The sequence below is a fragment of the Elephas maximus genome, chromosome 11 (assembly GCF_024166365.1).
Source record: "Elephas maximus indicus isolate mEleMax1 chromosome 11, mEleMax1 primary haplotype, whole genome shotgun sequence".
Taxonomy (NCBI): Eukaryota; Metazoa; Chordata; class Mammalia; order Proboscidea; family Elephantidae; genus Elephas; species Elephas maximus.
The window spans coordinates 99,915,030-99,930,143 of record NC_064829.1 but is presented as its reverse complement, the minus strand read 5'-3'; the positions used below and the strand labels follow the sequence as shown (position 1 = coordinate 99,930,143).

The 15,114-nt window shown below is 48.7% G+C and overlaps 1 protein-coding gene across 2 annotated transcripts in view; it reads right to left on the bottom strand.

Moving 5' to 3' along the window:
* The window catches only part of ALDH16A1 (aldehyde dehydrogenase 16 family member A1), a 31,868-nt gene that overhangs the window by 13,453 nt on the left and 3,301 nt on the right, over positions 1 to 15,114 (bottom strand). For both annotated transcript variants that reach the window (XM_049901749.1, XM_049901748.1), the window contains exons 2-8: positions 6,163 to 6,265; positions 5,612 to 5,738; positions 2,571 to 2,749; positions 2,408 to 2,485; positions 1,718 to 1,899; positions 1,485 to 1,637; positions 150 to 335 (exon numbers count right to left, since the gene is read on the bottom strand). In XM_049901749.1, coding sequence (XP_049757706.1) covers positions 150 to 335; positions 1,485 to 1,637; positions 1,718 to 1,899; positions 2,408 to 2,485; positions 2,571 to 2,749; positions 5,612 to 5,738; positions 6,163 to 6,265 — 1,008 coding nt within the window. The remainder of the gene's footprint in view (positions 1 to 149; positions 336 to 1,484; positions 1,638 to 1,717; positions 1,900 to 2,407; positions 2,486 to 2,570; positions 2,750 to 5,611; positions 5,739 to 6,162; positions 6,266 to 15,114) is intronic.

Below are 15,114 nucleotides of genomic sequence, written 5' to 3'. Positions count from 1 at the left end.
CCCTCCTCCCTTACACCCAAGAGCCCAAACTCCAGCTTCTTCCTCCCTCAGACCAGGAGTCCAGGCCCCAGCCCCTCAATCCTTAGAGCCAAGTCCAGACTCCCAGCACCTCCTCCCTCAGACCCAGGAGTCTGCGCCCCCTGGCTAACCTGTGCACCCTGGCTCTGGGCCTCGTGAACATAGCACTGGGCCAGATCATGTGCAGCAGCCCCTCGGGCCCCCATGTCCACGGCCCCGTCCAGCCCTCGGCCGGCCCGCAGCTGCCTCATCCGCTCTTGGAGCCGCTTCATGGTCTCGTCCCAAACAGACTCCTGGATGAGGAGCCTGAGGCCCCCCTGTTAGGAAAAGGAGTGTCAGGGTGGGCAAACCTGGGGCCCACATAGGGGATACAGCTGCCCACAGAGGGCTGAGGCTCAGGGACATTCTCATACAGAGTGGAAAGAGTGCATTTGAGGGGGGTCATGGAGGAGAGGCTGAACTCCAAACTCGGGGCCAGGGGTGGAGTCCCAGAAACGTGGCGATATGCAGGTAAAGACGGCGTTTGGAAAACTAGGGACCTGGACGCTCAGAAGTAAGCAGTCTTATAAAACAAGGGAGAAGCCCTGGTGGTGTAGTGCTTAAACGTTTGGCTGTTAACCGAAAGGCTGGCAGTTTGAATCCACCAGCCGCTCCTTGGAAACCCTATGGGGCAGTTCTACTACAGGGTCCTGTAAGCCAGAGTCAACTTGACAGCAATGGGTTGGTTGGACAGAACAAGGGACAAGGAGACCCAGGCTGTCCGAGACTAGGGGAGCCAGGGACATGGAGACACAGGAAGTTGAGGTGATGAGTCTCTGTTGTTGTGCCCTCGTAGGGACTCCATGTGACAGAGCAGAATCGCTCCATAGGATTTCCTGGTCTGTAATCTTTATGGGAGCAGATGGCCAGGTCTTTCTCCCACAGAGTGGCTGGTGGGCTCGAACCACCCACCTTTTGGTTAGCAGCCGAGTGCTTAACCATTGAGCCACCAGGGCTTCTTGAGTCTCTGTTAATGATGACGAAAAAATTTGAAAAAGGACACCAGTGATGGTAAGTAACATGGTGAACATAATATTCATGTCACTGGGTTATACCCATAAAAATGGATGAAATGGCAAATGTTTTGTTATATGTATTTCATTACAATTAATAAAAAAAAAAAATAAAAAGAAAGTTAAGGTGATGAGAAACCTTGGAGATTCTATGGTGTAAAGGCAGTTTGGAGATAGGAAGAAGGGAAAATTAAAATGCATGGAGACATAGGCCCCAATGCCTGGAGACAGACCCCCAGACAGGGCTTCCAGTCCTCAGCAAATTATACATAAGAATCACCTGGGGATCCTGCTAAATTGCAGATTCTGATTCAGTATATCTGGGGTGGAAATGCAAATTCTCAATGGGGGTTTGAGCCAGAATGAATGGTTCGAATCCCTGCTCCCAGACATGGGGGGCACTGCAGGTCTCACCGGGCTGCGGTCCGACCAGGCTGCGTCCACGACGCCCTCCACGGCTGAATCCATGTCTGCTGTGTCTGTCAGCAGCAGCAGCGACTCTGACCCCAGCGCCAGGGCCACCTCAGCACCCCCGCCCGCCAGGGTCCGACGGAGGGCACGTCCTTCCTGCGGGACCCCTGGGGGTTCAGCTGGGGTAGCAGCCTTGGCCCTGGCCACACCTGCCCCAATCTCAGCCCTGAAGATACCTCAATGGCTCCACAGAAAGCCACCTTCTGGACTCCAGGCTGGGAGGCCAAGACAGGCCCCAGGGAGGCAGGGCCGCTGAGCACATTGAGGATTCCTGGGAAGGAGCCTAACTCTCCTGCCAGCTGAGCAAGGAGGAGGGGCGTCGGGGAGGCTGGGGGCACGAGGGCCACCACAGTGCAGCCTGGGGGAGGGTGTAGGTCAAGACTCTGGAGTCCAGGCCCCCAGTCCCCTCCTCCCTCAGACCCAAGAGTCCAGGTCCCCAGGCCCCTCCTCCCTCAGACCCAGGAGTCCAGGCCCCCAGCCTCCTCCTCCCTCAGACCCAGGAGCCCAGGCCCCCAGCCCCTTCCTTCCTCAGACTCAGGAGTCCCTGCCCCCAGCTCCCTCCTTCCTCAGACCCAGGAGTCCCTGCTCCCAGCCTCCTTCTCCCTCACACCCAGGAGTCAGGCTCCCAGCCCTTCTTCCCTCAGACCCAGGGGTCCAGGTCCCCAGCCCCCTCCTCCCTCAGACCCAGGACTCCAGGCCCCCAGCCACCTCTTCCCTTAGACCCAGGAGTCCAGGTCCCCAGCACCTTCCTCCCTCAGACCCAGGAGTCCAGGCCACAGCCCCCTCCTCCCTCAGACCCAGGAGTCCAGGCCCCTAGCCCTCTCCTCCCCACAACATGAGGGTCTGGGCCCCCACCCGTGACTCACCCATAGCCAGGGCAGGGCAAATCCTCCACATCATCTCAAGGAAGGAGAATGTGGGTGGCAGGATGAGGCCAACTACCCCTATAAGAGAAAAGGAGGGACTGGGGTTGGCACTTCTGGGACATGGGGGACGAGAGGACTGGGGGCCGGTACTCCTGGTTCTCACCTACAGGCTCCCAGCCAGCCAACACCTTCTCCTGGGTGTGTGCCTGGCTTGCGTGGTACTGGAGCAGCTGCTGGGCCAGCAGGACATCCCTGTCTCGGACCTCCCGAACAGCCCGCCCAGTAACCAGGGACTCCAGGGTCCACAGCAGCCGCTGGTGCTTCTGGATCATCTTGGCGAGTCTGTGGCAAGAGCAAGGGGGATGGCCATTTCCCAACACTCTTCAGCCTTAGACCCCATTGTCTGTAACACACCCAATGTCCCAGAACTACAATTTCCATGAGCCCCTGGGGCACTGATTACCATTTTCCAGGGGCAGAGGTCACCAGAGATTTATGGGACTTCTAGTCCAACACGGAGTCCCTGGTGGTGCAAACGGTTAATGCACTTGGCTGCTAACCAAACGGTTGGAGGTTCAAGGCCACACAGTGGCACCTTCAAGAAAGGCCTGGTAATCTATTTCTGAAAGATCGGCTACTGAAAGCCCTATGGAGCACAGTTCTACTCTGACACGCACGGGGCCACCATGAGTAGAAGTCAACTCTAGGGCAAATGGTACAGTCCAGGAAGCACTGAAAACCTCAGGGTGCTGTATAAAGGTTGTGGTTACCGATAAACCTCCTGAAATGCTGGGAAATTGCATCTTATTCCCAAGAATGTGTTGGGAAATGGGCTTTGGGCTCCACAAGTCCCAATGATGTGCTGAGAAGTAGAACCCCAAAGAGCCCCAAGGATATGCTGGGTGTCTTAGGCTGGGTTCTCTAGTGAAGGAAAACCTGTGTGTGTATATATATATATACATATACATATACACACATACATATACCGTTAGTGGTCAATACACTCTGTCTCTCAGAACAAAAATATTACTCTCAGTGAGAGACACTAGTGATACTCCACATGATGGCACAGATAAGCCATCTGAAGAGGGAAAAGACATCACAAAATGGCCCATAACTGCAAATTAAAGGGGTTAACGGTAATCCAGTTCCAATCCAAGTCCTCACCTACCCACATCAGGGGCCTAAGGACTGGTGGCTCCACCCATTCCACCAAGTCACCCGTGACAGGAGTCCAAGAATAAGTGATGATTCCCAGTTCTTACAGCCAACAACATTGGGTGCTCATAGTCTGGCTGCAAAACCTACCTACCTACACGCTCTAGGGAACAGAGACGTGCCTTCCATCCAGACACTCAGGGGCAGCAGTCAGCCTCCTGTCTTGATCAGCACATGACCCCTTACTGCAGCCAGATACCTGTGCCTACTCCAATCACCCCTGCCTGTCTAGCACTGCAGGTGAGAGCCGGCACCACACACTCAGTGACCGAAGACTTGATCACCTCAGTTGAATCCACACAAGAAAAGTAAATGGATTCTTGGACTCACATACCGGGTAATAGCTCTAGCCACCTGGAGGCAGGGCATGAGAGCTTCAAAGATGCTAATAATCAAACTAGCTCACATGACCAGCCTATTCGGGCATATCAAAACAGAACAAAAATAAGCTAGGACACAGTAAGCAAACATAAAATAAATAATTATGATATCGATGGCTTGGAGACAACAGTCAACATCAAATCACATAAAGAGGCAGATCATGATGGCTTCAGCAAGCCACCAAAACAAAGAATCAAGAGACCTTCTGGAAGAAAAAAATTTCTTGGAATTACCGGAGGTAGAATTCAAAAGACTAATACACAGAACTCTTGAAGAGACGAGGAAGGAAATCAGGCAAAATGCAGAACAAGCCAAGGAACACACAGACAGAGCAATAAAAGAACTTAAGAAGGTTATATAAGAGACTGATGACAAATTTTTAATAGGCTTCAAGAATTCATAGAGAGAGAGCAAACAGAAATCCAAAAGATCAACAATAAAATTTCAGAATTAGACAACTCAATAGAAAGTCATAAGAGCAGAATTGAGGCAATGAAGGCAGACTTAGTGAAATTGAAGATAAAGCACTTGACGCCAACTTATTTGAGGAAAAATCAAGGAAATGGCTCATGCGGTTGTAGAGGCTGTTAAGTCCTAAGTTCATGGGTCAGGGGTCATGCTGGAGGCTTCTCCTGATTCATATAGCTGCGGGGGCTGACGATCAAGATTGGCACGTCAGACAGCAGACTGCTGGCTCATGGGCTGCAGAGGCCGACGAATCCCAAGATCCACAGGCAATATAGCAGCCCGCTGGCTCAAGTTTCAAGAACCAGAAGTCAGACGGTGACAAGCCAGATGCAGGATCCACAATGAGCAAAAGCCAGTGAGCTTTGCCAGAATGTCCATATATACTGGATGCAGGCCACATCCCCAAGGAAACTCCTCTTACAACTGATTGGCTGATCACATCAGATTACATCATGCAGGTGATTACATGACGTTACAAAATGGAGAATAACTACATCATTACATAACTGCTAAACCACTGAGAATCATGGCCCAGGCAAGTTGACACACAACCTTAACCATCACACTGGGAAATAGAACTTTGCCAGTGGAAAGTGGGAAATGGTTTTTTGGCCGCTAAAGTCCCAAAGGCAAGCTGGGAATATGAGCCTTGTTGTTATTCACCAAATTAGCTCTGACTCATGACGACCCCATGTACAACAGAAATGCTGCCTGGTCCTGTGCCATCTACACCACTGCTGGTATGCTTGAACCCATTGTTGCCCCACTGCACGTTATGAATGCCTTCCAACCTAGAAGGCTCATCTTCCAGCACTGCATTGGACGGTATTCTGTTGTGATCCATAAGGTTTTCACTGGCTAATTTTCAGAAGTAGATAACAAGGCCTTTCTTCCTAGTCTGTCTTAGACAGGAAGCTCCACTGAAACCCGTCCACTATGGGTGACCCTGCTAGCATGTGAAATGTTGGTGGCATAGCTTCCAGCATCACAGCAACACGAAAGCTGCCACAGTCTGACACACACACTGGCGGCCCATTAATTCAGCGGGAAGTAGAGTCTTTGTTCCACAGCTCCAAGTGGATGCTGGGGTGTGAATTCTTTCCCCACCTCCGGGGGGGCATACCTGGACTGTCTCACCTGGTCAGGTGCTGGGCCCGAAGGGCCCCCGGGAGGCTGCTCCAGTTCTCGAAGGCGGTCTTGGCTGCCTTTACAGCTGCCTCCACATCCTCAGCCTGTGCCTGGAGGCAGCTGGCCAAGCTCTCTCCTAGGGAGAAAAGTGGGGGACCCAGATGGGAGGAGAGAGGGAGGAGCCCAGGTCACAGCTGGAGTGGGGGTCTGAGATTTCCTGAGCCTGACAGTGGCCCAAGGCAGTGAAGTTGGTCCCCAGCCCCTTTTGGATCTCAGTTTTATTGTCTGACAAATGGGATGATCATTACTAGTCACTGCTGACTGCCTCCTGTAGGAAAGGCCAGGATTTAGTAGGTAGTGACTCTGAAAAGCCTCTACAGGAACTTGGGACCATGATTAGGGAGACTGTGTTCAGAAGGAACCCAAAATCTCTGCCTCCTCCCACCCACTGTCTACTCCTTGCCCTCTGAGGCCCAAGCAAAGAGAACAGGGTGTCATTGGTGGGTACGGCTGAAGAGTACACGCCTCCCCCTCCCCTAATGACTGCAGGGCCTTCCTACCTGTGATAGGATCCTGCCAAGGCACGGAACTCCTGTGTTCTGGTTTCAGCCACTTCCCATTTACGTAGTGACCCAAGTGCCGGTCCTGGGTGTCTAGCCAGGCCTAGGGAGATGGGCACAGTTTGGAAAGGTTCAAGCAGGTTGTACTCTGGGAGGCAGCTGGAGTGGCTGAACCCGTACCCAGCATGTGTATGGTTAAACACCAAAACCAAACCAAACCAGTTGCCACTGAGTCAATTCCGACTCATAGACCCTAAAGAACACAGCAGAACTGCCCCAGAGTTTCCGAGGAATGGCTGGTGGATTTGAACTGCCGACCTTTTGTAGGCAGCCAAACCCTTAACCACTGTGCCACCAGGGCTCCGTGGTTAAATACAGGTGATGTATAATTCACCATTTTAACCACAGTAAGGAGTACGATTCAGTGGTATCTAGAACATTCACCACTCTCTAGTTCCAGTACACTTTCATTATCCCAAATGACTGCGTACTCAGTAAGCAGTCACTCCCTGTCTTATTATCTAGTGCACTATAACAGAAAAACCACAAAGGGTAGCTTTGACGAACAGAAATTTATTTTCTCACAGTTTAGGAGGCTAGAAGTCCAAATTCAGGGCGCTTGCTCCAGGGGAAGGCTTTCTCTGTCTGTCAGCTCCGGGAGGGAAGGTCCTTGTCTCTTCTGAGCTACCGCTCCCACTTCATGTGTCTTGGCTTCTCTCTTGCCACATTTCTCTCTCTCTGCTTGTTTGTTTAATCTCTTTTTATATCTCAAAAGAGACTGACTCAAGACACACCCTACACCAATCCTGTCTCATCAACATAGCAAAGATAACCCATTCCCAAATGGGATTATAGCCACAGACATAAAACCAAAACAAACCCGTTGCCCTCGTGTCCATTTGGACCCATAGCGACCCTATAGAACAGAGCAGAACTGCCCCATAGGGTTTCCAAGGAACACCTGGTGGATTCAAACTGCCAACCTTTGGTTAGCAGATGAAGCTCTTAACCACTGCACCACCAGGGTTTCCACCACAGGCATAGAGATTAGGATTTACAACACCTATTTCTCCGGGACATAATTCAATCCGTAAGGAGCCTTGGTAGCACAGTGGTGAAGTGCTCAGCTGCTAAAAGAAAGATTGGTAGTTTGAACTTACCTGCCTCCTCTACAGGAAAAAGATGTGGCAGTCTGCTTCCATCAAGATTTACACCCTTGGAAACCCTATGGGGCAGTTGTACTCTGTCCTGTGGGGTTGCTATCAGTCTCCATCAACTCAATGGGTTTGGTTTGGTTTAGTTCAATCCCTGACACTCCCCATTCCCTCTTCCCTCAGCTCCTGGCAATCACTGATATGCTTTGTCTCTACATATTTGCCTATTCTGGACATTTCATGGGTCGGAATAGACTCAACAGCAATAGGTTTGGGTGAGACATTTCACGTAAGTGGAATCATACAGTATGTGGACCTTCGTGCCTGGCTCCTTTCACTCCGCAGCACATTGTCAAGGCTTATCCACTGGCCGCGTGGATCAGAACGTTCCTTTTTACAGCAGAATAATGTTCCATTGTATGCATATACACTTTGTTACTCCATGTATCAATTGATGGACTTTTGGTTGTTTCTACCTTCTGGCTACAATGTTATGTTGTCCTTAGGTGCCACTGAGTCCATTCCGAATCAAAGCAACACCATGTGATAAGGTAGAACTGACCCATAGTGTTTTCTAGGCTGGAATCTTTACATGAACAGATCTCCAGGTTTTTCTACCACAGAGCCGCTGGCTGGGTTTGAACCACCAACCTTTCGGTTAGCAGCCAAGTGCTTAACTGCTTTTGCCACTACGGCTCCTTACAATAATGGTATATTTAATAACAATACTATAAATAATGTTACAAACAGTTGCATGTAAGTATGTGCTTGAGTCCTGCCTCCAATCCTTTTGGGTTCCTATCTCAGAGCGGAATTGCTGGGTAGCTCAAATGGGTTAAGCACTCAACTACCAGCCGAAAGGTTGATAGTTCAGGCTTACCCAAAAGGGCCTCTGAAGACAGGCCTGGTGATCTTCCTAAAGATTGCAGCCTTGAAAAGCCTACGGAGCACAGTTCTACTCTGAACACATGGGGCCACCACGAGTCAGAAATGACTTGATGGCAACTAACAACAACAGCGTAATTCTACGTTTAACATCCCCGTGACTGGTTGTGGCTCAGACCATTGTCATCCATAGGGTTTTCACCAGCTGATTTTCGGAAGTAGATCACCAGGCCTTTCTTCCTAGTCTATCTTAGTCTCAGAGCTCTGCTAAAACCTATTCAGCATCATAGCAACATGCAAGCCTCCACTGACAGACACGTGATGACTCTGCATGAGGTATATTGGCCAGGAATCAAACCAGGGTCTCCCACATGGAAGGCAAGACTTCTACTAGGAACCACCCTGCCCCCTATTACTGAAGTATTACTGAAGTATTTGCTATTAATTTTATTGCCTCTCACTCTCCATGTTTGCTCCTTGTTCCTTTCTCTTCCCTGTTGAAAAATCCAAGGCACATTTCCCACTTCCTCTTCCTACAAACTCCCTCTCCTCTTAGCATCCCTAACGCCTATGGCCACCCCCTAATTTTTCTCTTACCCTGCTAACTGGTCCTTCTCACTTTTCTTTAAAGTAAAAAGGTCACCCAGAAGTTTCGAACTCAACTGCCCACAGAGAAAGACACATTTCTGAAGCAGCTGGGGATATCTGAACTTGAACTGGGTATTAAAACTAGTAAAACAGTTGCCGTTTAGTCAACTCTGACTCACGTCAACTCCGTGTACATCAGAGTAGAACCGTGCTACACAGGCTTTTCAATGGCTGACTTTTCAGAAGTAGATCACCAGGCCTTTCTCCCAAGGCACCTCTGGGTGGACGTGAACCTCCGAACTTCCTGTTAGCAGCTGAGTGAGCTAACCATTCGCACCACCCAGGAATGGGCATTAGGTGGTGATATTAAAGCATGGCTGTGCATGTTGTTAAGGGTGATGATGGCATTGTTATGTAACAAAATAAGTCCTTACACGTTAGCAAAAAAGATTCAAGTATTTACAGGAAAAATAACATGACATCTGGGATGTTTAAAATACTCCAGAAAAAAAGAAGAAAAACAAGAGGGAAATAACATTGAATCAAGGGTTGATTACTACTAATGCTGAGTAATGGATAGATGGGAGTTCATAAAATTAAGCACTCTGTGGAAGTTTGGAAATTTCCATAAAAGAAAAAAACAATCCCTAAAGAATGTCCACAGGGTCCCCGCGGGTCATTAAAGTTTGAGGAGTGAGCTCGGTAGACACTGGGAGCTAGGACTTCTTCAAAAAGACAGTCACTATTGGATCCAGATGATTTTTGTCATGGAATGTGAGCCAAAGGTTACCAAATTTCGGGATTTTATTTTCAAGAGATGCTGGAATCTAGGATGTTTACTTGGAATTAGTTGTTCACTAAATCATGTCTTAAAAAATGAAGTTCAGGCCAAGAAAAACATGCTTGTTGGTTGAGTCTAATAAGGTTGGGGCCTTCAGTTAGGGGGTGGGTGGGGGCCATGGGTTCTGGGATCAAGGGCTCCGGAATTCAATGGCTCCAGAACCTGAGGACTCCGGTTATAACCTCAGCTTTATCTTTGGGTTGACTGTGGGCAAAGTGATTTCATCTCTCCAAGCCTCCGTTTGTTGCTGTTAGTTGCCGTGGAATCAGTTCGGACTCATGGCAACCCTTGTGTGCACAGAGTAGAACGGCTCCACAGGGTTTTCAAGACTGTGACCTTTCAGAAGCAGATCACCTGGCCTTATTTCTGAGGCACCTCTGGGTAGGTTTAAACAATCTTTGAGTTAGTAGTCTAGTGCTTAACCATTTGTGCCCCCCAGGGACTCCAAGTCTCTACTATCACTAAAATAATGACAATAATAGTATGGACTTCTCACAGTTGTTCAGGAGGTTAAATGAGACCAACTTAGAACACAGCCTGACACACAGAGAGCACCCCATATATACAGCTACTATCACATTAGGAGTCCCTGGGTGACACGAGCCATTTACCTGCTGTGGCACGATGGATCACTTTTGTGTTGCCTTTCTAGCCATGGTCTTGTAACTCTCACCAGGTGATTGGGCGAGACTGTGCACATAGGGTAATTGTGGCCCACCAAAGGGACTGGTCAGTTTTTGCCATCCTGCTGGGCTTGAGGTAAACCACCTGCGGAGAGCAGGCTTAAGAGATATGTTGGGACATGTCTGGACAAGTGTGCCTGTCATTTTCAGTTCAGTCTATAATGAGGGAAGCAAGCCCAAGAGATAAAAAGACATTGTGGGCTTGACTGAGGAAATAGTCATATCAGGACAACCAGAGAGACTGATAGACTTCATGAAGAAGAAACCCACATAACGTCACCGGACTTTATCGACATCAACCAGATGAGCTCAAAGAGCTCCAACATGTATAAAAGAAGCAACAGGAGGAGACAACAGTGCTCAGAGCCTTCCCAGAGCCACTCGGTCATACACTGAGAACCAGGAAGCAGTGGGCTACAGCAGCTAGTCCTGGGCTTACTTGTAGACCATCCTACTACCTGGCTCTTGGTCATATGTTGAGAACTAGGGAGCAGTGGGCTGTGGCAGCTTGCCTGGGCTTACTCCTAGTTCAAGAGACCTTGAATGGAGCAGTCAAGAGGCTTACTTGTGGACCCTCCTAACACCAAGCTCACAAGCCCACAGGAAGCTACACATGATTCAGAGACCATCGCTAACCATTGAGACTGGAGATCATCGCCAACCATTGAGTGGAATCATCGAACTGCACCATCTAATTGCTGTCCTCACTTGCCGTAAGCTTGACCTGCCTCTTTCATTTCTCCCCGCTTTGGTGATCTGAGATCTGTGGCGTCCAGGATAGCCAAGAACCTGCTAATGTGTATCTGTGCTTAAGAAATTAATAAAGTTAATGTAAGACCCGAAACCCTTTAACAAAGACACTGTGGAAAGACACAAATCATGTGGAGTAGTCTACAGGACTCTTCCTCGTGACACCACCCCAGAGGCAGAAGAGAGAGGGTGCCACCACCACCAAGGAAGAACAGCCAGAGCAGACAGCGTGTCCCTTGGACCCGGGATCCCTGCACTGAGAAGCTCTTGGAACCAGGAGAGGAGAGGGAGCTGTACCACTGAAGGCAGTAGAGACCCAGAGCAGATGGCATGGTGGGCTTCCTGGCTCACAGGGAGAGAAAACTGAGAGCCTTTGGACAGAGGCCTAGGGTCAAGGAGAGGCGTGCCTGTAAGCACAGCTGGGAAGAGGCTGTCCTGATCGAAGAACTGTATCCTCAATGTTCCTGGGCCTGAATTGTAACTGTTACTTCCCTAATAAACCCCATAATCATGAGTATTGTTTGTGAGTACTGTGTAATCATTGCAATGAATTATTGAACCCAGAAGAGAAGTAGAGACCACTGTGGTTGCTGTCAGAATTGGTAAAGATGGCAGAGAGAGAAGGCATGTCTGACCTCCACCTCGTAAGAACCAGCCTTGGGCTGTTGATCTTGATTTTCCTTCCCCCTTGTGAAGTGAAAAGAAGTTAGATACCACCTCCACGTTGTTTTTACTGCTGGTGTCAGGAACAGGATTCTTCCCAATAGCTCCAGATTCATGGAAGTGTGGAACTTTGTAAGAGAGGGAACAAGGGGCTTGGGCAGTGAAACTTTTGATACTTGGATGGTTGCTTTGGTTGTTGTTGTCTGTAATGGCTGAAGGGAAGGTTATGCCTCATCCAGGGGAGAAAAGCCTGGGGCCAAAGCCAGGCCAGGTAAGCAGGATGATTGATAAAGGGCCAGGGTCTACTGGTTCCACTCAGCCAGAGGCCCAAGGCCACATGCACACGAATGGGAAGCATTAAGGTGTGGAGAAGATGTAACTGGAAGGTTTTAAAAAGGGTTTTGTGTTTATCTGAATGTACTACGGATATTGAATGTTTCTCTTACCTAGTACTGTAAAGCACACCTAAACGTATGATAGAAATGAATATTGAATATTAGAGATTACAGTGTGTGTAACTCTGCCTTCAGCCAATACTTGATTGGGTATGCTGAAAGGGAACTAGGATTTGCCCAAAGAAAACACCTTAGGTTGAAAACCTGAGCCCCACCCGTATCTGCATTTGAAAAGACATGCAGAACCACCCAGAACTGTTGATAGAACAGAAGACATGCATTTGAAGGAAGGACTTACAAAAGAAAAGAGCGATCCTTTTGCTTTTTGAATTTCGAGCAAGTGGTTTGCTGTTAGATGCCTCCAGGAAGGAAAATTCAGTGCCCATAAGAAGGTCTACTCATGAGGGGAAGTAGGGGAGATGCAGCAGCGAAGAGACGGGCTGAGTTTGGACATGCTCCACTGGCACCCGTTGACCTAGCCCATGGAGTCTAGGGATGAGAGAGAGGAAGGGCTGGATGGTCAGAAGGAAAAGGAGTTGTGTGGACTCCTATGTTTATGGGTGGAACCCAATGACCTAGCTCAAGGGGGCTAGGGATGAGAGTGTGAAGGGGCTGTCTGTGAAGGTGTAAGTGAACTCTCGACCATAAAGCTGCTACCCATTGTGACCTAGCTTGGATGGCTAGGGATGAGCTGACCAAAACCCGAGCGAATGAAGAGAAAGATGTTTGACACTGGGAGCTAGTGTAGATTGCTGCAATTTGATGGCTTGCCCTGGACTGGACTTTGCTTATGGATGCAGATGTTCAAAGTTCCAAAGGGAACAGAAGATTCTTCAAGACCAAGGAACATGCTTGTCTCCTCAGAGTGCTGGTTTGATAGGATGGGCAATTTACACATTGGCTACCTAAAACGGGGAGAGATAAAGGCGTGAAGTGGCTGGCTTACATGCTTTCATGGGTGTGCCTCACACTCAACATGAGGGGGGAAAGTGAGGATGCCCACTGAATAGATTTCTCTTTTTCTGATGGGTCTGGGGAAGACAGGGTGGGGGAAAATGTTGATAGGATTATATGATTCAGTTGTGATGATTGTTAACAGGGTGAATTGTGGTTGTAAAACTGTAATTGTAGAGACTGTGAGTATTGAAAGAGTGGACTAAGGGAAACGTGCTGTGGGACTTCAGTACAGTGGCTGAACCTAAAGTCCCTTAAAGATTTTGCTACGCTGATATCTCATGAAGCTCAGAGCAAGGGCATAACCTTCTCTCAGCTGAATTTTATCAGACACCAGAAAGGGTGAAGATGAGACAAACTACTGGAGAACCTGGCCAGATCCGATGGAAACCTGCAGCACACCTGAATGGCCAGTTCCTGAGTAACCTCACCCCAAGGACTCTTTGCCCTATTGAAGGACAAATTGTTAACGATTATTTTGGACCGGTAAAATGATTGAGAGGGGAAAGTTATCTTCCAAAAATAAAAGAACCATGGCTAGAAAAGCCAGGGGGTGGCCTGTGGTACGATGGATTGCTTTGGTGTGGCCTTTCTTGCCATGGTCTTGTAACTCCCACCCAAATGATTGGGCGGGACTGTGTGATAGGGTAATTGTGGCCTACCAAAGGGATTGGTCAGTTTTCGCCATGCCACTGGGCTGGAGGTGAGCCACCCCAGAGGCAGGGGAGAGAGGATCCCACCACCACCAAGGAAGAACAGCCAAGAGCAGAGAGCGTGTCCTTTGGATCCGGGACCCCTGTGCTGAGAAGCTCCTGGAACCAGGAGATGGAGAGAGAAGGGGAGCTGTAACACTGAAGGCAGCAGAGGCTCGGTGGTAGGAAATGGTGTGCTGGGCTTCCCAGCCCACAGAAAGAGAAAGCTGAGTGCCTTTGGTAAGAGGCCTAGGGCCAGGGAGAAGCATGCCTGCGAGCATGGCTGGGAAGAGGCTGTCCTGATGGAAGAACTATATCCTGAGTGTTCCTGAGACTAAATTGTAACGGTTACTTCCCTAATAAGCCCCCTAATCGTGAGTATTGTCTGAGTTCTGTATGGCCACTGCAATGGATTATCAAACCCAGCAGAGAATAAGAGAGTGCTGTGGGAGGCATGGTTGGTGTCAGAATTGGTAAAGATGGCAGAGAGAGAAGGCATGTCTGACCTCCACCTCATAGGAATCTGCCTTGGGCTGTTGATCCTGATTCTCCTTCCCCGTTATGAAGTTATAAGAGGTCAGACACTACCTCCACGCTGCTTTTAAACATGCTCAGCTGCTAACCAAAAGTCTGGAAGCTCAAGTCCACCCAGTGGTACCTCCAAAGAAAGGCCTGGTAATCTACTTCTGAAAGATCTGCCACTGAAAACACTACGGAGTGCCGTTCTACTCTGACACACATGGGGTCGCCATGAGTCAGGGTCAACTGGATGGCAACTTTTTTTTTAAATCATATTGTTCCTACTTATAGGATATTCCACTTCTAACCAACCTCCCACTTGAATTTAGAGACCATCTCAAGAATAGATCCGATGCATTGAACAGTAACGACTGAAGACCAGAGTAGTTGCGGAAGGACATCAAAGACATCATACACGAGGAGGCAAAAGGTCATTAAAAAAAAAACAGGAAAGAAAGAAAAGACCAAAATGGATGTCAGAAGGGACCCTGAAACTTGCTCTTGAATGTAGACTAGCTAAAGCGAATGAAAGAAATTATGACGTAAAAGAGGTGAACAGGAGATTTCAAAGAGTGCTTTGAAAAGACAAAGTATTATAACGAAAAGTGCAAAGACCTGAAGATAGAAAACCAAAAGGGAAGAGTACACCTGGCATTTCTCAAGTTGAAAGAACTGAAGAAAAAATTCAAGCCCCGAGATGCAATACTGAAGGATTCTGGGGAAAAATATTAAATGACACAGGAAGCATCAAAAGAAGATGGAAGGAATACAGAGTCACTGGACCAAAAAGAATTGGTTGATGTTCAACCATTTCAGGAAGTAGCATAT